At 37.0% G+C, this 22,041-nt stretch overlaps 1 protein-coding gene across 2 annotated transcripts in view; it reads right to left on the reverse strand.

The window, feature by feature from the left end:
- Positions 1 to 22,041, reverse strand: part of LOC117213758 (putative phosphatidate phosphatase) — a 59,551-nt gene that overhangs the window by 19,641 nt on the left and 17,869 nt on the right. For both annotated transcript variants that reach the window (XM_033459397.1, XM_033459389.1), the window contains exons 3-4: positions 10,631 to 10,735; positions 9,661 to 9,860 (exon numbers count right to left, since the gene is read on the reverse strand). In XM_033459397.1, the coding sequence (XP_033315288.1) occupies positions 9,661 to 9,860; positions 10,631 to 10,735 (305 nt within the window). The remainder of the gene's footprint in view (positions 1 to 9,660; positions 9,861 to 10,630; positions 10,736 to 22,041) is intronic.

Raw genomic sequence — 22,041 nt, forward strand, 5'->3', positions numbered from 1 at the left:
GCCGTAGCACGTTCGTTACCGCTCATTTCGTATACCGCTTTTCCTTCTTTTTTTTTGTATTATATCTCCTTAACAATGCTACCAATGACATTTATTTTACATATTTTATTTTTACATTTTGTATCTTGACTCGTCGTCTTGTCTTGTCCTGTGGAATATAGCGACAACGTTTGATCGGAAAAAATTGGGACATTCTGTATAAAACTATCCAAACAATACACGTTTCCGCTATTGAACAATTGAACGTATTATTGTTTGTTGTATTATCATTGTTTGAAATTGTATATTTCATGGATGGATAAATGTAGATTTTAGGAAAAACCACGTAATTTACGAAAGGAGCGTAATATAACGTAAAGATATAACGCGCTGTAATGTAACGTAATACAGGGTGGTTGGGGGATACAAGCGGAAAGCGGGTGATTCTACGCGAAAAAATAAGTCGAAAATATAGAATAACAATTTTTCGTTCGAGGCTTTGTCTTCGAGAAAATCGACTTTGAATTTTGGCTCGGTACGCCTGCACTTTATCGCGTCTCGTTATAACGGATCTCACTGTAGATCGTTGTCTCGATTGACGTTATTTTTTTAATTTTTTAAATTTTTATTCTACATTTTCGACTTCTTTTTTCGCGTAGAATCACCCCCTTTGCGCTTGTGCCACCAGTTACCAACCACCCTGTATAATGCGAGGACTAACGATACTGTCGAATAATTTCAATTTATAAAATAAATTTAATAATTGATAAAAAAATAATCTTTCTCAGCTACTAGAGAAAAGACTCGCTGCCAAGATCACGTTACACGAATCCTTATTTTCGAGCTACTTGATGCCTAACTTTTGAACGAAAGTGTATAGCAAAGCGGCTACCGGTAAAGAAAGGTCCGTTCTTTCTCCTGTGCGCGCGATAACGAGCTCCTACAATTTCCTCGAGGTACAAGAACATGAAAGAAGAAAGGAGGAAGAGAGTATAATTTCTGATTGTGGGCTTAATAATGGGCCTCTGGAATAATCTCCTCCTCCGTTGGTTGGTTCGTTTAGTTACGCCTTGCAGTTCGATCCTTTTCGATCGAACGGGGTTACCCGGAACCGGAAATTACGCTATTCAGCCTCCATTATCTCCGTCATTTAGTTTTTCTAACGTGTCGACAATCACCGTTTTATATCGAAGAACGCGTATAGTTCGCTTTAATTACTGCGAATCGTGTCGTTATACGAAGTTAGCGGATTTGTGACGATGGGATATTTCTGATTGCGATATCATATTGATTAAATATCGCTCGTATCGAATAAAAGTATCAATAAATATCGATAAGCCGATAATAAATTAATAAACCTCCTCGCTTAATTTATTTGCACGTTAAGTTTTAATGGGAAAAACGATATTTATTCTCTGTTACGGTCTCTATAATTCTATAGTATGGACATGCCTGTATATATATATATATATATATATATATATATATATATATATATATATATATATATATATATATATGTTTATGCTGCATACTTATCATTGACATTTTGATATTATGCATCGACTTTCACGCATAATTATATATGGCAAATTATTGTACAAAGTGGTTATGTATCAACTTTCACGCGTAATCGTATAACGTTGCGCGTTATTTGTGAATGCGTTAAAAATACTGCCAGTTCCGGTAAAAATGCTAATGAAAATTACGTGTCATTATCCTGTTTTATGCGTCCGGTATAATTCTAGCAACATAAACAGATCATGATATTAATATTCATGCCACCTTGCCTTTTTATGGAGCTGCCAGGCGTTATAAAAGTTTGTAATTATAACTGCGGGCTTGATACAATTTATTAAATCCTGTTAAATATTCAAAAGAAAAGGAAAGAAAGTGGCGAAACGCGTGATTCAAATGTTTATTAAGAACGTTAAAGCGGAACACCTTGGCCGAGCATAAACGCGAAAGCTTTATCAAAAGCTCAAACTAATCGCAACTGTCTCTTGCGTTGTAAGTCGAACACTTTTGCGCTCGAATGTTTCTTTTTCCATTTTTCCTTGAAAATTAGCGCAACGATTCTCTCCGATCGAATAACTCATTCCACGCTGATTGCAAGATGATCATTCTCGCAACAAGTTGTTTCTTCCCTGTCAAACGATTTATTCGAATACAATGAAACACAATTAAAATTCTTTTCATTTTTCCGTTTCGTTAAAAAGGATTACGATACGAAATCATTCAAACGTAAATTGTGAATTCAATGTCAATACCGTTCGAATTATTTTTATTAAAATACTCGATAAGGGCAAAAGCCCTTTTTATTTTTATTGTCCAATTCTGACAGTCTACGATATAATATAACGATCATAGTCAGAAACAAGGCGTCATTTTATTCAATTATTCTAATAAATGAAATAACGATGAAGTATACCGAAAAGCGATATTCGGAAAGGGGACCCATAATTACACGTTGAAAACCGGAAGCTTCCAGCCGAACGCATACTCCCTTCCTGTTCTTTAAATCGGCAAGCAAAGAATTACACGCTTCCAGAAAATTATACGCTACCTACAAGCTTCTACAATCGAAGAATTATACTCCAAAATTATAGAGTGCGTCGACTGTATAGCGACCTCCGCCTAACCGTAGATAAATCACTCTTGTTAAAAGCTGGACGTGTTTTGACAAATGGATCGATTTCGGCAGAATCGATTTTAGACCTACAGCGAAAGAACAGAAGAAGAATTGTCAATTTATATCGGCTGTTTTGGAACTACGAGTCGTTGAAGTGTAATAGAAGTAGCGATGGGTGTAAGCATCTCAAAAAGTATGTAGCATCGAACATTAACCGATTAAATTTCAATCACGTACATTAGAGATATTTTAAAATTATAGAACAATTTTTACAGCATAGTCAGTTTTACAATTATAAAACAACGATTTAAAGCTTTAGCTTGAACGCGATTATTTCTTACGGAATTTTTGAATATTTAGCTCTTAGAATTCCTGAATAGTCGAGTCTTTGAATTTTTTAGTAAAACACTAGGAAACGTGGATTTGTCTAATGTGAAAATAAGAAAAAGTATCAGAGGAGGAACATTACCTGGAAGATATTTCACTATTTATGATGTGACTTCCTGCTTGAAATTACAAAAAGAAAAAAAAAACACTTGGAAGAAAAATTGGATATGTCGTTTGTGTAATAAATTGCAAAATATTTCTCGGAACGTAAGGAAACATCAAAATGCTTTATTATCTCGACGCGTTGAATTTTTATTGATTCTTTCGTTAATAACACAATTCGCATGCAAACAACGTTGACTCGTGTAATTAATATGCAAGCGCTTGTCTATATGTGAAGACGGTAGTACCACGATCAATTACAGCCTAGCAAAAGACGTCAATGTCAATCAGCTATAATACTCGTGGCAAAAGTCTACGTTTGCGTCAGGGACTACTAGCTTTAGCCCTTTCATCGCTACAAAACCGTATGTGAATTAGAAGTATGTTCGCTTTGATTCAACGACCTAAATACATACATTATTGGACTAAAAAGAACTTACATACAACTATTGCCAACTACAATTCGCGCAATTCATGTTACTTCGTACGAAGAAACGTATGCCATCCGTGCCAAAATGTATTGATGAATTACGAGAAAATGGGAATAAGGAAAGTACTGTTCGAAGATAGAATTAAATGTCAGTAGCTGAAATTTACAGTTAACGATTGGAAGCATTACAAATACCATTAACACTACCGGTAGAACTTTTACAATTTTATTTGAAAATTCAATGACGTAATGACTTTCGCAATGATAACTAAAAAGAATAATATAATGAATTTTATTTTGTTTTTCATGTATTCAAACTGAAAATAATGTATCAAGGCTACTTATACCAATATCAGTGAAAATTACTGGTACTTGACAAAGTGTAAAAGGGTCTATTTTATTGTCTGATTTTAACACTAGAACTATCATACCAGTCAAGTTAACTGGTTTTACAATTTTATTTGAAAATTCCTACTTCATGTTATATTTTTTATTTTCACGATGATGTAATGACTTTCGCAGCGATAACTAAAAGAATAATATAATGAATTTTATTTTGTTTGTTATGTATTGAAACTGAAAATAATTTTGTATCAAGGCTACTTATACCAATACCAGTGAAAATGACCGGTACTTGACAAAGTGTAAGAAGGTCCTGCAATCTGTTTATCGAACCACAATTAACCAGTTTCCTCGTTTCGTACAATTTGCCACACGTTTTTAAAATTTGTACTGCTTATCGTTCGACATGACGATATCAGTTATCAGGAAAATTGCGGATCGATCGCTAGATCGCTAGATGCTAACGCTAGAAATACCACACTAGTTAAAACGACTGGTTCTACAATTTTAGAAATGTGTCAACCTTCGTTTAGAGATCATGGTCCCAGATGGATTAATAATATGAAAAATGTACTACGTAACATGGAGTTCCTTCTGTAAAAAAGTAATAAATCAATAAATATACAAATATTCTATTATTACGTATTTTTAAAGGCCAGTCATTTTCACTGGTTGTGGTAGAAATAGCTTCGTGTTAACTATCGGTAGTTCTAGTTAATACAAAAACAATGGATAGTTCTAGTTCTAGAAAACAATGTACAATATGTTATTGATATATGATTTACTACACTATATATTATATATATTTAAATAATAAAATAAAAATGGTAAGATGAAATTTTAGATAATATAGTAATGAATACCATACAAAGATTTTTACTTTTACAGTTACATGAATAAATTACATAAATAATACTAAAAACATTGCATATATATTAACGCGTATTAAGTGTACAAGCGAATAACGAATAATTTTTCAGTACAAGTTATTATTTAAAAGTGTTTCACACAACAAGTTCCACCACGGTAAAAATGTTGTGCTTTTTAGCTTTTGCTTCCAATAGCCAGGGCACTGACAAAGGAGAACGTACTGTGAAATTGCTACGTGACAACGCCAGACCACACACTGATTCTACGACGGAAGACATCACGAGGAGTCTCGTTTGAGACGTCTCGCAGCTGTCAGTTTATTCACTAGACATTACACGATTCCCGATTACTACGTACTTGTTCCGATCGATTCAACGCACCTTTATCCGATACATCTTTTCAATTATAGATACAGAAATATCACTTGACGATTGGATCTTGTCCAAAGACACAGCATCTTTTCACGGTGAAATCCGTCACTTGCCTGAAACATGGCTTAAAGTTCTAGAAAGCAACGACGAATAATACTTTAACCTTCCGCCAGCGATATGGGTCGCTGAGTTGCAGGTGAAACTTTCATTGTCTAATTTCTCCGAAACGAAGGTGTCGGACTTTGTGATTTCCACGCCTGAAACAGCTTACACCTGCCAGGCTTTCACCGCCCAAATATTATTGTTTACTTCGTTGAATCCGATTCAGAATTTTAATTCTGAAATTTCCAAGGTAAAGTGAGCATTGTGCGCTATTCAACGACTCGTATTGTCTGTCTTTTGGTACGTGAATTTGTTTATATATTTTATTTCTATTCATTGGTTTTCCGTCCCCTTTTTGCAGTTATTCATGCTGAGGATTCGAACTCGCGACGCGTCGTCTTCAGTTCTGGGCCTTAACGAGCGTAGCTGGCTGCCTATTCATTTTATGTATCTTCTAACTTCTTTGCAATTGTAATAAATTATTGTTTGCAATTTTTCAATTGATCTTTATAAATCGTTATCAATTTTGATAATTGCATGAATAAATAATCTACCCAAAAATCCCGGAAACTCGGGTCTCAGAATAATTGTACTTTCCAAAGGATTTGCAAATTTCTTCATACTTTTTCGAAAGATCGCACATGTATAAAACCCCAGAATAATTTTTTTAGATCACATTTATCACGAAACTTCTTACCTCCAAGCGAATTCCTATTTTTTCATAACTCTCCGTTAGATCTTCGCTTTTATCGCAAAAAGTTTTAAACATTTGGCTGGAGCACCGCTTGCATAGTAAATTAGGAACTATAATACGTACCCCGGAACTTGTTCAGATTTCTCTAAAACTCAAAAAAAAAAAAATTGTCGCTATATCTTCATTCTTTCTTTTATTTTTACAAACTTTCAGCTTCACTGAGAAATTATTCACTCGTACACCTAACAAATACGACACTACTCAAGAAACGACGTAATCGAACTTTCGCGGATCTCTGGAAAGGAAAAGGTTGAAAGTTACTCGACTGAAATAAATCTCTGGAAAGAAATCGTCGACCTAACAATGGATAAAGAGTCAGGGGGTGAAAAATTCGAATAAAAACGCTTAATGGCAAATGTAGCATTGTTGTCAACGCGACAATGACTAAGGTGCGTTCAGGGTAATTGTTGCGTGTAACAGTGTTTCCGTTGCGGGTCGAATAGGGCCCGGTGGGTCATGATTCGGATCGAATCCCGTGCATGCGAATCGCCAGTGGGTACAAGGCCCCTGCTCATTGTCATTTGCCGCCACCAGAGTGGTCCTTTTTGCTCGTATCCGTTGAAACCGGCCTTCGAGCCACTGGCTCCGGCAAAAAGCCCGACGAAATTCCGTTGCGATTGAACCATACGCGCATACAAACTCACAGACAGGCACGCACAGGCAAATAATAATGTCTAGCCGATCGAATACGTTCTGGCCAGGGATCAAAGTGATTATCGAAGCAACGAGCCAGCAAAGAGAAGAGCAAATAGCAGGCAATGACTTCGCGATCCAACGAATCGCAACCAGACCTCGACGAAATGAGGTGCACACGGTTATTGGTCGGAAGTAGACTATTTATGGCAATTCATAGCTCTATGAATAGAAATATCGCGGAGTAAGATATTTATGCAAATTCATATTTCTACGTCGATACAAAGATGGAAAATACTTTTAGTTGTTACATATCTGAAAGAGTACCATTCTTTAGGTATTTTATACGTTTTCGTATTATGCGTTCTGTTTCGCAGCTTCCCCATGAATCTCCTAGAGAAGTCGACAGCCTAGTCAGAAGTACATATTAGAATAACCGTACCTCTCGTTTACGGGGAATTTAAAGGTTTAAGAATGCGCAGAACGTATATAACACGGAAGAATCTGTGAAACATTTGTAGAACGTGGTAGACGAGGTAAGTTTCCTCTTACATTCTATTTTTCTTGGTCTTATTGACTGGAAAACGAGCCAAAGCAAGACGAGGAATATGATCAAGCTGATAAAAGGAATAATATAAATTGCAGGCCTGAGAATAAAATAATACGCGAACGATAAGCTTTGATCGTAAACTAAGCAAAAATTGATAGAATTCGAGGAGAGACCGTGGCGAAATATGGAAAGAAAATTTGGCAAAAAATATGGACGACTTCGGACAAATATTCAAAATGAAAACTAAAAATTAAGTTGTCGAGTTGATCCTAAAGATCGGTATGATCGATATGTTTGTTAGATCAGGATCGTTGCCGATGGAATATTTTCCAATCGTTGCATCGATAAATTTACATGGATAATTTCGATATAAGGTATCACCTTCTGAAATTACCTCGAAGCGAAGTGAAAACGCGATAACTAAAAAGAGAAAAAAGCAGGTCGACTCTGACTGGTCGGTTCTCGTTTCTTCATATACATTCCATGGTCATTAAGTGTGTAAAAAATAACGAAAGCGATCGTTCCTTTCCATCAACTTTAATTCTACGTAGGCTGTTCCGCAACTGCGTCCGCAATTGTTACCGTCACGCGATTCGATGTTTTCCGATCTCAGATACCAAAAGGGTATTGCCCTGAAGATTCTCAATTCGAGATGTTCAATGGCGAATTAAACGTGCCGATGATTCCGGTATATAGCCGTGTAACACGCACCATGCAAATTCGAGGCTTCGTATTTGTATGGGTTTTATCGAGCTTCGCCTACAACGTAGTACAATTTAAGATTTAGTGGATTAAAGCTTGCTATCTAGATTTAATTACGTCCACTTTGCACGCGAAAAGATTAAAGTTACACGTTCTGGTCTTATTCAAATTCTTTCCACACGATGGAATTTAATTATTAGATTATTATCGTCTGAATTATATTAGATCCATTTTGCATGCAAAAGAGACTAAAGTTGCGATCTCTAATTTTATCGAAATTCTCTCGGAACAATGGAATTTATTTATTAGATTATTACCATATACAATGGATATAGAAAATATCATTCGCCGTCTTGGTTAAGCCTTTTGAAACGATGAAACTTCGCTACCAATTTATCTGAATTCCTCAATCGTATATAATTTACGCGTAATGGCAGCTTAGTAGTTGCCGTTTCCTCGAACGATAGCAATCGTTAGTTTCAGCTGATATTCCACTTCTGAAAATTATCCTTGCACAACAGACATCAAATTCCTTAATCGTGACGTATCTAGTTAATTCCTATAGCAAGCGCTACATATTTTCGTACTGGCGGCACTGCCATGGTACGTCGAATGGTCACACTTAAATTTCCGCTACTTGAATTCAGTCAAATGTACAAAGTCTCAGCGGGGGATCGGTGAATAATTCTCGAGTCTATGGTGTTTAATGAATTCACACTTTTGAACGTGAACTCGGTCGACTCGGTGAAATCGCAAATCGATTCTTTAAGACTAAATTGCGCTATTATATTTGAACAATGTAAATACGATAGTTTTATATTTTTTATTTCGACAAATACAATTACTTTGATGAATCGAAATGACGAAATTTTTCTCGCGTCTTCCAGCTAGAGATTCTTCTTCCATTCTTTTCTTTCGTCCTTTTTTCGCGTCCAATATTCATCGCCATAATTAATAATCGTCCTTCGATGTTAGCAAATAGAAAAGAGGATATATCGACTGTCAAAGACGTTATGAATTTTCCAGACGGAGCAATATTCATTGTCTCATCCGCGTAAGTAAATCACGTTTGAAAAATGAATGCAAAGTACCGTAAAGAGCGCAGTTGAAGAGATGTTTCAGCGAAGAAGTGAAAGATTTTTATGGAAGAGAAATTGATAAATTACCAGAAAGGTGGGGCATGGTCGTACATAATGACGGTCATTATACAGCAATTTAACGAGAAAGGTAAACGTATTGCAACATACACCATCGTTCAAGAGTATCGGAGTGCGTACTTATTTGTTTCTTTTTCTTCTTACAGGACTTCTTCATGAAATTATAGATCAAGAGACCATAATGATTTTATTATTAATATTATTATTGCTTTCGTAGAATATTATTAAGTTAAAAAAGATAATATTTGATATAATTAACGATCATACGTCGTTTAATTATTTCAAAAGTTGTTTTTCATTTATTTTTCATCTTCTAATCTCGGGTTGTTCCTTTCATTGGAAAAGTCAAGGAAAAATTCAGAGATCAATTTCGATCGGAGATCTAATTGAATTCGAACGAGATTAAAATAGAATCTAATTGAATCGAAATAAGATCTAAGCGAAGAAATAGAAAATTCAAACGACGCAGACTTTTCTGAATGTCATTTGAATTTCATTAAGATTACTCGCACTCGAGCAAGCTAATTAACTTGTCCGATTGAAGTCGAACGAGTATTACACGAAGTTTATCGGTGGCTTTAAATGGTAGTTTCCGCACTGTCGAATAAAAGGGTCGCTGGATTTCTCGCGTAAAGAGAGAAGTATTTACCTGATCTCCTTTAGAAGTCTGGTCGAGATGTTCTCGGTGCAGACGTAGTTCTCGATATACCTGTGCTGATTTTCAGGCAGGCTACAATTAATGCTAGGCACACAAAGAGTCATGAAATGGGGTCTCAGTCGGCCGATCGTGTATTTGGCGATGTCGGTGATTAAAACAGTCGTTGCTGCTCCAAAACCGAATACGCCAATCTGAAATATCAAAAATATTACTGTGAGAATCTAGTACGAATTATGAGAATTATACAAAATTATAAGAATTGTGAAAATTGTAAAAATGTGTTCTCAAAAGTGCGTGAATTACAATAATATGATTATAAACAATGTTACAAAGATTTTTATTTACAGATAGCACGCGCGAAGGAACTAAGAAAGAATTCTCTGTTATAAAACAAACGCATTTTAATTTTTAATAAGGTTAAAGTAAATTGAGACATTTGAGTGTTCTTTAAAATTCGTTTCACAGAAATACAATTCGTTTCCATCTTTCTAATAATTACTGTTATTGTTACTGAATCTAATAATCACTGTTATTCTGGAATTTTGGAATTTTAAAGACATCTGAATAAACATCTTATCGTATAAGTTCGGTCTTTAAAACAGAACTGTATGCGTTCGCAGATTTCCTTCTTTCTAATATATTTGCAACAAATAACGAAGAATCTTCCAAATATTGACAGAAAAGCGTGCGTTTCAGAACTGTTCTCACGAAGGTACACATGGGGAAGAAAGGTGTTAATAAGCGTGGGAAGAAAGGTTCTTCTTAAGATGGTCACGAGCTTTCCTTGGTTCCACCGTGTGATTTTAGGATCCTATCTGTTTTCTATTTCATTTCTATTTCATAGTTTGAATATCTATGGAAGAAAAAAGGCTTAGTACATCGTATGCTATTGAATATCTATGGAACAAAAAAGAGTTGATACACTTCATACGATAGTAGAAAAATATCTTGAGAGGTGTACCTTTTCATATGCACCCCATAACCATGGTGGTATGTTGTAGCCAAACAATATCTTCGTCGAATCTGCGTCACAATGCCTCGCGTAAAGATACTCTCCGATTATCATCTGCAACAAAATTTTTCCTTATAACGAAATATCACACTTTATGGTTAAATGACGACCAAGACATTTTTTTTTCTCTCTTTGACACATTTACTACGTATGTCTCGTATAATCTGCGTCGGTACATACTTTCACGATATCTACGACGATACGAAGTTTTAAATGGGAGATATAGATTAGAAATCACGATGGTCATTTGTACAAGGTATTTCAGTTTCTTCCGGTCAAACTGTGGCGGTATATTTTATGGACATAAATGAAAGGAAAATATCCCGCTGCTTTAAAATATTCAGTGGTAAAAAATTAAATTTACTATCCAACCAAGTTCAGTCTTCGCGAAGAAGAACCTCGCAAGTAGGTTCAAACATTCATCAACTGAATTTAAAACGCAAATAAATTAAAAAACTAAACGATACTTTTACTCTGAGAACGCATAATATTTCCAAATATAATAAAGCCTCGAGGCGACGAATCACATGTCACGAAAACATCGGTAAATGGTAAAAAATATTAAACAGAAATCACACAAGCTACAAGACGTTTCATTAAATCGTTATAACGTGATTGGCTGTAGAAACTCGATCCATCTATATCAATAACGTTCTACACAATCTTTTCCTTCCATTACCATCGAGCGTCGCCTAAACTACAAATCAGTGGCTTTCTCTCTCCCTCTCAACCGCAAGAGAATGATTCGCAAAATCAGCGAAAGCTTCTGAAACCTGGCGTTTCACCGAATGACGAGCATAAAACACGCCTGTCTACCTTAGCTATCAACCACATGGAAACGAAGGTTCGCCTCGCCATGCCGTAAATAAACGAATCGTTGGAAGATAGGAAAAATCGAGCGAGTCCCTTTTTCTCCCTGTGCTGTCTCGCTCTTAGAAGAAGAGGATGTCGGAACAGGTAAAAACGAGGGAACCTGCCGTTGTATTTCATTCATTCGTGTCGTCATTCGGTCTTGTATCACCTGGCGACCTTTATCTGGAATCTGGCCGGTTAACCCACTTTTTGTTGGGGCCGTAACAGATCGCTGCAAGTCGGAGGAGAGATTACCAGCTTGGAAATGCTCTCAAGAATTTCGAAGTCGTCACCTTTTCCCCACGGGTTCTTAATCGTGGATTATGCCCTCGGGACCCTCGTGCTGCTATCGATTAATCTTCGAGGGAAGAAGGAGAAGAGAACTGGTTAGGAAAACTACAGGCGAACAAGACGGACGATAAGTCACGTTATATAGAATTCTTTTCTTTCTTTCTAACCTTATGTCATTTGATCTGCCAAGGAGACGAATCTGCCAAAGATTTATGAAATTTTACGAAACGAACAAGAACATATTTGCATTCGACGTTCAATATTATACTTAACGTCATATTCAGATTCTTCTGCACAATGGTAACGCGATATTAAAATCAGAAGGTCAACGAAAGTATACTCATCGTGTTTGCCTCTTATGATCTTCGTATTGTCCCTACGAAACTTCATCAGACTCGAGTCTTTCGACTCGACACGAGTTTATCGAGTGAGAATATTTACCGTTCGTTTATCGGTAATAATTATCGTTCGTCTATCGAGCATATTAATTAATTACCGTTTGTCAACCGAATAATTACCACTGTCTATCGAAGAGTTAGTTATCGTTTTGTCAACCGAAGAATCATCATCTTGTCAACCGAAGAATTTTATATCCGTCAGTCTATCAGTCGATTGTCAATATGGAAATCAAGTAAGATTTCAATAAATCATTACACATCGTTAATTTACTTTTGAACAACTTTAATCCTCTCCAGTATTCCCGCACACAGCAGGTTAGTCGAAAGTGGAGCTTATTGCCAGTTGCACTAAACGTCGGTTAACGCTACCTTCTCGTCGGCAATTAAATAGAACGTAACAATATATATAGATAAAATTTTTGGTTTCCACTTGACACAAGTTCCCTTCGTTTTTAACGATTTTACATTAAAATATTCCGCACGTGTTCAAACGCCTCAACAGCTAAGTCCTGGAACAGCGAAACGAAACGATACCAAGAAGATATAATACACTGACCCGTATAATAAATTAAGTTGTAGCTTTAGAGAATAAATAAACAAATAAATAGTGTTGCAGTATTAAAATTTCTAACCGTACTGTGATATTAAAATGTACACCTATGGCGTTCTTCTTCATGTGAAATCAGATTAATGGCCAACCATGTCCCTAGCCTAGAGGATTGCAGCATCTCTCGACTCCTGCGTTTTTAATTGCCTTAACGTTTCACTTTCCCTTGTCATCGTTTGATCGATACGTCGGCTATTGTAAGACGAGAAGTATGGCCACGTTAAGAGTTTGATGCGAGGGAAATCGAGGCGGTTCTGAAAGGATTGATTGATTCGTGGATGATTATGTATTTAGCCGCATAGTATATGGTTCCGCTGACGATACATGGTGAATGAAGTGCTGCTGATTGTATGAAGCCGTTTATTTGCCGTTTGTAACGTGGTTAATGGATATCACGGCCGGCATTGTGCGTGGGCCGCAGTAAATTACGGTTTCTAGGATTTCCATTGAATAGTGCATTCCTATATAATCTTACGTCGTCGTGTCACGATAATGAGCAGTGAAAGGATCGGCAAGATGATGGATTGAAAGAATAGAAGGGAGAAAATAATGGAAAATATCAATTATTCGCCAATTCGATATATGTAGCGGCACATGAGTCGACGAAAGATTTGAATCGAGAGAGACTCGTATTATTGCGCCTTGGAATACCAACGTTGTTTTGGTGCGCTAGCTTCGAAGATAAACGAACTCCGGACAAAATATTATTTATGATCGTCGACCAAAGTTACGTTTCAACTTTTTGTGACAACGCCTGTCGATGTAAATAGACGAACGTGCTCTCTAGGACAGTCATATAGTCGAATAGTTCGTCGAATAGCGAGCGTAGAATTGGACAATAGCATTGGGCGAACGACGATTACGACTGGCATACGCTATCTCTGTACTTGTACTTACATCGATTTTAATATACACGAACTGTTACGATTTTATCACTCGTCTCTTTATTGAACAAACCAACGCGTTTAAATACCAGCTCAGGTATATTAAAATAGTGGAATTTTATGCGATATAAATTTAAAAAAGAAGAGGATCAAGTTTTGATTCAGAGATAACCAGATTCGTCTTCCACGATACTCTTCAGGGTCATACCATATTTCTTTAACGTGCAATTTGAATGAAATACGTCAATTATATCTTTACGTCATTGTCCAATATAAATGTACTATTTCATTCGGGCGTATTCCAGCGAAAAATAATGTTAAATGTAATCGACGCTACGAAGAATACAAAAAGTTATTTTTATAGAATTACTTTGATGTCCACGATTTTTGATGTAACACAGATGTTCCGGTTAATTAACTCCGATTCTCGTTACGTTAATTAATGCAACTCTTTTTAATGTCGATTCCCTTTTTCGACGTTATACATATCGTATTCTTTTACCAAGCAACGAGTGAATTAAAATATCAGTTTCGTCGTAAAAGCAATCGACCCATCCGCCTGTCTACCTTTCTTTGAGCTTGAGAAATAAGGGGATCAAAGCTCTGTTCCTACGAGCCTTCAGGGGTGTTACGGCGAACCCTTCTCAGATTCCTGACGAGCCAGAAACAGGTAGAAAATTCATGGCTGGATGAAACGGTTTCACGCGGACCAAGACGCAAACAAACGACTTCGGATGGAATTCTCGTGAACAGCTTGGCTTAGAAGGGGGATCCGTTGCTAACAAGGGCCTGCTTATTATTTCAAGTGCCACTATACACGTTCGCGGACAGATCGAATGGCAATTTAATCGGCGAACAAGAAAGGATTGTGTGCTTGATCGCGAAGACAATCGTGAGAAATGTTTTCCTCTCCACTGTCATTTATGATTCTCTTCTTGCTTATCGATTATTTTTTTAAAACAATACGCGCTTCCCTTTCTTATTTTCTTCATCGCACAAATGCGAGGGAACGTAGCTGTGTATTTTCTATAAAAAGGAATTCTACGAATAAAACGGATAATAATGCAGGAAATTTCGAGGTAGCAAAAGTTTCAGAATTGCGATACGACGCAACAGGAAATTAATTTATGATAAAAAGATTTTGTATATCGTAGACTGTAGCGCTATGCGAGTACACAATTCTGCAGATGAGCCAACGCATCGGGCAATTTTGTACCGTGAGTCGTTCAAATCGCCTAATATCCGCTATCCTACCAACGATAAAGAAGCATAGTCTATTTAAAGAAACAGAAATAACAGTGAAACGTTTAAAAATTCTCCCTCCTTTATCCGCTAATAAAAAGTACGGTATATTCAAAGAAATAAAAGTCATTGTGGCATCTGTAAAAATTCTGCATTTCCACTTTTACCCAGAGATACACAGCGGTATAATATATTTAAAGAAATAAAAATAATCTTGAAACCTCTAAAAAAAAAAAAAAAAGAAATTACTCGCATAACTTCTCCGATACGTAACAACTTTGGTAAATAAAATCGTTTCGCATTTGTCTTCCAAATAATGGAGATACAATTAAGGCAATTAGAGTTATTGGGTCCATCCTATACGCGCTTAAGTCCATAATGACAATGTATCCAGCCATTCGTCATTAATCAATACATACATATAACCTGTCATTCGCCGACAGTTTGACATGTATATACCACCACTGAGATATTTCTTTCAGCTTATCTACGATCGCGTTTGACCAACGAGACGAAACGAAAATGAACGAGCACGAGATTAACGAGTAGCCATATGATAAGGGAAAAGGAAGCAATATAACCGAGGAATTCAGGTGAACGACGTTATTAACACATTAAAGGACGCTGATACGGTAAATGCATAATCTATGACCAAACCGGAAAGTCACTGATGTAACAGTCGTCTTATTCTTACTATTACGGTCAATTTATCTACGACATTAGAACGGTTCTGACAATTACAAATTGACGGCGATGACTTTCATTTTGTCGTTCGTTCGTTCAATTTAACATATCGTTGAAAATAATCGCTCCAGATGTATTTATACTTTTATAATGTTTCGTTTAATCTGTTCATTGAGAAAGAATCGTTGAATTGCAGTTCAGACGATCGATATTATTCTCAACATTATCGTAAAGGATCCTCTAGACTCTAGACGATCGATATATATCGTCGATACAGTGTTGAGAATCTTAAATATTGACGATAATATCGATCGTCTGAACGTTTCTTTACATAACAATTCCTTGTAATCTCGTTTCAATCAATTTACATTTGCCAAAGTCCTTTTTCTGATTTGTACAAATAAATCGTATCGCTCGTAGAAAGAAGTCGAGCAACGTGAATGTTCGTGGAGTCAAAACGATTGAAAATATACTAGAACGTATCGACTAAGATCTATTCCCTGTGCATTATCCCGCACGTCACTCGAACGTCACTACTCGTTATCCCAACCCTAAAGACCATTTATACATTCAACTAATAGAACAGGCCATGTAGCAAATGGTTACCATTTAACGGCACCAAGAATAGCTCGGATAGCTGTATGACGTGCAATCCAATTATCCGAAATTTACCGCCGAAAATGTAACTGTCTTGAAGTAGTCCCCTTGATTATCCAATTAACCAGCTTGGAGCGTGTAACAGCGCGAACACGAGAACCGGCGTATAACCGTCCAAAAATACAACCTAGCCGGGCCATGCTTCGTTCCATTACCGATCGTCCTATTTGTTTTTCCCGCCAGTGCCTCGGGGGTGTCTATCACCGAGAAAACGGCGAACGAAAAAGGCTAGGGAGCACGACACCCTTTAATCTTTCTCATTACGTTATTACAGGGCCCCTTTGTAGCGTGATTACCACTCGGAAAGGTTGACTGGCAGTCGACGCAACGGAATGGACGCAGGCAACGCGGTTTCAACAATCTCTGAACGTCCTCGGGCTCCGCTGTTCCATCGACTGTTGGCCAAAAACAAGCAAAGAGAAACGAAGAGGCGTCTTACCGCGCGGTTTCAGGAATTTCCAGGCGTTCTGCAGGGGTCCTTCGATTCTGGTGTTTCATCCAGTGTGTGTTCTCTTGAGGCGCGTTTAAACCGAACGTGCAAGGAACATAGAAATCAGGGACCCACTGGAAAGCCAAGCTAAGCTGTTCTACGCTGTGCAAAGTTTGAAACTGAGGTTCCCTTCGATACGTTGTACATATAGGGAACTGCGAATGAAATATTCGATGACAGAAATGCATGTACTCATAGAGATCTATATATAGAGTGTTTGGTCGCCCCGATTTAGGCTACGATTACAGCGTGGATAGAGTGCTTCCACGAATAGAACATCAGAAGGATCGAATACGTACACCGATAAGAATGTAATATGCATATTTGATTGGCGTGACTTAGGCTACGGTTGCAGTGGACGCGTGCTCTGACGAATGAAACGTCTGAAGACTGAGATGCTTACACTCCTAAGAGTCTATATATCTATATACGTACGAAGATACGTAATTGGTCCGATGCTTGTTGCTTGCTGTCTTGCTATGGTTACAGTGTATGTGTGTTCCGAATGAAACGTCTGAAGATCGAAATGCAAATAGAATTGATAAGAATCTATATATAATATATATATATACATATTTGATTGCTCTAATTTATCCTACGATTACAGTGGATCCGTCTTCTAACAAACTGTCATTCTAATAAATGAAACACGATAACCGAACAATTGAAGAACGATATAATCGCTCTCGTACATCTAATCTATATACTTGATTATTCTGACCATATACTTACTTACACTTGTACAGTTACTGTCATGAGAATCTATACATTCGCAGGCAACAATACGCCAAAACACGTACTCGCTGTGACCATGGCTTAAGAAGGCACAAAGAGGGTCGAAGAAGCCACTTGCCACTTGCCACACAGTTTCAAGAATCTCTAAGCGTCCTTCTGCTCTCGTGTTCCATCGACTGTTCGACTAAAGCGAAGCATAGAGAAGCGAAGAAGAGCAAAGAGGATCGAAGTAACGCGTTGCCCGCGGTGACAGCGTTAATTCGAACATCGTGCGTACGACGAGCCGCAAAGCCAAAGTAAAATAGGCCCTGACACGTTTCAGACATAGGCTGCCTCCGGAAATTTGCAGACACGCGCATGCATCCGGAACGATATCGCGAACGACGATCGCGATATCCTTCGCTCGCGTTGGTCGCTTGAGAATACCTTCGAATTCCATGGAAACGTGAATAAGAAGAGCTTTTGTGCAGCGATGGTAGGACGTCGTAACTCGGTATCAAGATATCGACAGGACGGAGTTTGCGAGCGTTGAATAAGATCCGGGAGATATCGAGGGTTGAATAAGTAAAGGATTCGATCTGTCATGCTTTCTTTGTGCGTCTGAGAGACTTGCTCGTTACCGAGGAATGCTATCGTCGGAGTAGACTTCGCTGAATTTGCTGAGGTTTTAATATAATTCTTTATAACGCGATGCGAGTGAAACTTACATATGTAAGCGAGGAACGCTTTTGCAAATTTAAATTTTTGTCGATATAGCTGGAGAAATGGAACCTACATGGACATTTCTCTCGTCCATCAAATGTTGCAAGGAGTAATACGTTTCGAATATTTTATGCATTGTTGCGTGTTTAAATTTCTCGTATATTGACAAACGCGGTTTTGACGAAATCTTCTGCTGACCTAAAATTGTTACTTTCAACCTTGGCCTAAACTACATAACGCAATCGCGACGATCTCATAACGGTATCAAAGAAATTGCAAAATGTTTCGTACGATACGCGTAACATATCCAGAGAAGATACATCTGCGACTGTTCCAATGCTTTCTATTTTTCTAACGATACCCATAAAGATCTACTTCGTTGCATATTCCAAAAATCATACCTAATTCCGCAATTCGACGCTGGCTTTCGAGAGAAAAAGAAAGATGCAAACTACACGTCGATAATTTTCGGTTCTCGTTTACAGATATCCGTATCACGCATCGCTGAAGATAACTATAATGTTGTAAGACATATCGTGCAAACATCTATAAATACCATGCAACTATCTATGGAATTCGAACGATTTTCCGCCATAATCCTATGTATAGGAGACTACGCGGAGGAAATATGAAAATATTCGACGAAGCAGCGAAGAGAAGGCCCCCGGGGACACACACGCATCTGTTCAGTTTCCTTTAGTGGGTAACGACCCCTTGGTAGCCCGAGCCTGGCCCGAGTGCAGTTTCCAAGGATGCAAATAGAGGATGCAGTCTCTTCTGCCCTCGCTCGGCAAAAATACATCAGTGTGCACGTGCACCACTTCCAGATACCGTAAATCGATTCCCACGACCACCGAAACTTAACGAATGCACTTCTTTCGTCGTTGCATCCCACATGTGCCGACATCCTTATGCGGTCACACCTATATGTATACGTGTCTTCGTCTCAATCTTACACCTATATACGCGTTTTCGCTCGGTTCTTTCTACTTTCCTCCTCTAGTCATTCCTTCTTTTTTTTTCCTTTTTCTTTTTTTTGTTAACTCTTTCTCGCTTTCCATGTATGCTTCTTTCGTGGACTGATGGCTCGTCGACAGGAGCTTGAGAAGCACGTCGAAAATATCTAGCGATATATTAGATCTACGCGGAGGATCGTATCTGGCAAGGGCGAGAGCAAGAAACAGATAAAGAACAGCTGTGGCGGCGGTGTCGTCAGGAAATTAGATAAAAAGATAGGAAGCTTTTTTTTTTATTTCCTCGCGAGACTACCACTTGCCGACATCTCAACTACTTCGAGGAGCGTCACAAATCTGTGTACATCTGGAAGACGACAGGGTCTTTTTCGACGTGGAGTACATTTCAGTCTTTAACCATTTCACGCTCGATATTTCACATACGCGACATTCTGCTTTCATATTGTAAATTCTCCGTGAATATTTACGCGAATTTATATTTATATCGATATAACTGGAGGGAATTAATTTCGTTCGTTTCACGTATCGTAATCGCTATACATCGAACCTTTTATGTATCTTTCGCATGCTTGCTATTGTTGTTGCTGTACTATATTTTATCGAGTTGACAACCAAGCGATTGCGGATTTTGTCATTAGGCAATATTGCAAAATCCGCGATCACTTAGTTGCCAAGCAATGCTATACAGTACATTTGCACGCCTTCAAGTTTCTCATAATATTCAGAGTCTATTTATTAGTTTTAATTAACTAAACGACAGGTATATTTGTTCCTGGTGAAACCGGTTTCAAATTTTGGTATATTATATAAAATCTTATCTTTTGAACAGAAAAGATAAATAGAAAAAGTACAATACAATTAAAGGGGGAATTTTAAAAAAAAGATTAGGAAATTACGAGAAGAAACACGTAACGTGCGAGTTTCATAATCGTACGTACGATTAATTTTGTTTACACGAAAGTTACGCAAACAAACGGAAGAAATATCGAAAAATATTACGATCACGAGAAAAAATAATGACCGAATAACTTATCAACGGATGTCATTATCGTTGCTCATTGATAATCAAAAACAGTGGAACCTTCATTATCAAAACTCACATAATTCGAATGCTCTTATTATCTAAATATTTTATTATCAAACACTTTTTTTCCCCGACGACCTTCTAATTACTTTTTTTTCGACCAAGAAACGATCTATGCTTCGTTAACGAGAGAATAACTTTTTTTTCCGGGAAATTTTTATATAATTTCGTAGATCTGAAATTCTTTTAAAATGAATCGTAGATGGTAGGAGTTTTCGATTTGTTAAATTTTATTCCTACGATTTCCAGATAGAGATTACGATAATAAAGCGGAATTATGGTTAAAAATCAGATACCGTTGGCAAATTTTAAAGATAACGTTAAGTGGAACATTAAATATTGACCTTCGTCGATGATTCATTTTGCATGGAACACTGTTGCGTAAAATATCAGAACATTTAGATATCGTTGCTAAAAATCGCGCACAGATGAAAAAATGTAAAAACAGAGTCATATTTTATCTCTCAATTTTTTTGCCACGAAACATAACTATCTTTCCTTAAAAGCTTATTTCCTTAAAATTCTATTAGCTGTTTCTTAAAAAAAAATTCGCATGCATAACATTTCCGAATATCTTTGTAAAATGTTGATTACTCGAAAGTTTATTACGTAATGAGTAAATAATTAACTCAACTGGCTTAAATTAATTACGATACACAAGCCGAGTCATTAAAGACTATCGCCTGGAATGATTTCTTACCTATTAATTTTTTCAAAAAATATTTAATTTATTAAGTGAAACAGATGAACGTTGTTTTCGTTGAACTGCGTAAATGCCAATTTTCATTACCTAAAGGAAAATAAATAACCTGGAAAATTCCAGTGTGCTATCTTTTTCCTTTTCCAATTATTATTTTAAAAAGTAACTTAGAGTCTATTAACCGTTTACTTCAATAGTCGTGCCTCTATATTCACTCGAATAATATGTATATTCTATTACATTCCCCCTACAATGAGTTCTTCTGTCGTCGATAAGATAAAAAACACAATAGTGGGCAAATGAATTAATAAATGGATATTACGAAGAGGCCTTGAAAGGGGAAAGATCATCGGCATTCCATAAACAAATATCAAAATCCAATTAACTGGCATGTGAAAAAACTTTAAGTTTGGCAAACAAGAAAATTAACCGTAAACAACGTTGCAAAGATAGATCCAAAAAGTGTATCCACTAATCTTAAAATTAATCTGTAAAATATTCACTTCTTTTCTTGTTTCTCTTATTTCAATAACATTGAACTACAATAGCCGCTATAAATAATTAAAACGAATTAAATAGAAAATACAGAACGATAACTCTGGTAATTTAGAATTAGAATATCACCTTTCCCCATAAAATATCACCACGATATACAATTAATATATACATATATAATTTGTAAATAAAATAAAATATTTGTCGCGTAAAAATAAAAAACACCTGTCTTCCTTATAAAATTCCCCCGTTTACGTTCTAATTCTTTCAAACTAACACGCTAAGGACCGTAACAATGTTAAAATATATCATCAGAAGAATCCTAAAAAATATAAACTGGCTTTTAAAAAGCCCATTCAGTCAACATGGTAGTCAGCCGTTTTCGGCATTGCTGGCGCGTCAACAGTATCATTTTCAAGATTTAAATTCATCCTGTCGGCGTTTCTCACACACTGCGTGACCCCTTGTATGTTTAAGAAACACCTCGTACAAAATATCCCGACCGCAAGAAAAACGATAGCGACGTCGTCGAGCTATCGTCTGACGCTTCTTTTCGGACCAGGGA

The sequence above is a fragment of the Bombus bifarius genome, unplaced genomic scaffold (genome assembly GCF_011952205.1).
Source record: "Bombus bifarius isolate JDL3187 unplaced genomic scaffold, Bbif_JDL3187 scf7180000007970, whole genome shotgun sequence".
NCBI classification, from domain to species: Eukaryota; Metazoa; Arthropoda; class Insecta; order Hymenoptera; family Apidae; genus Bombus; species Bombus bifarius.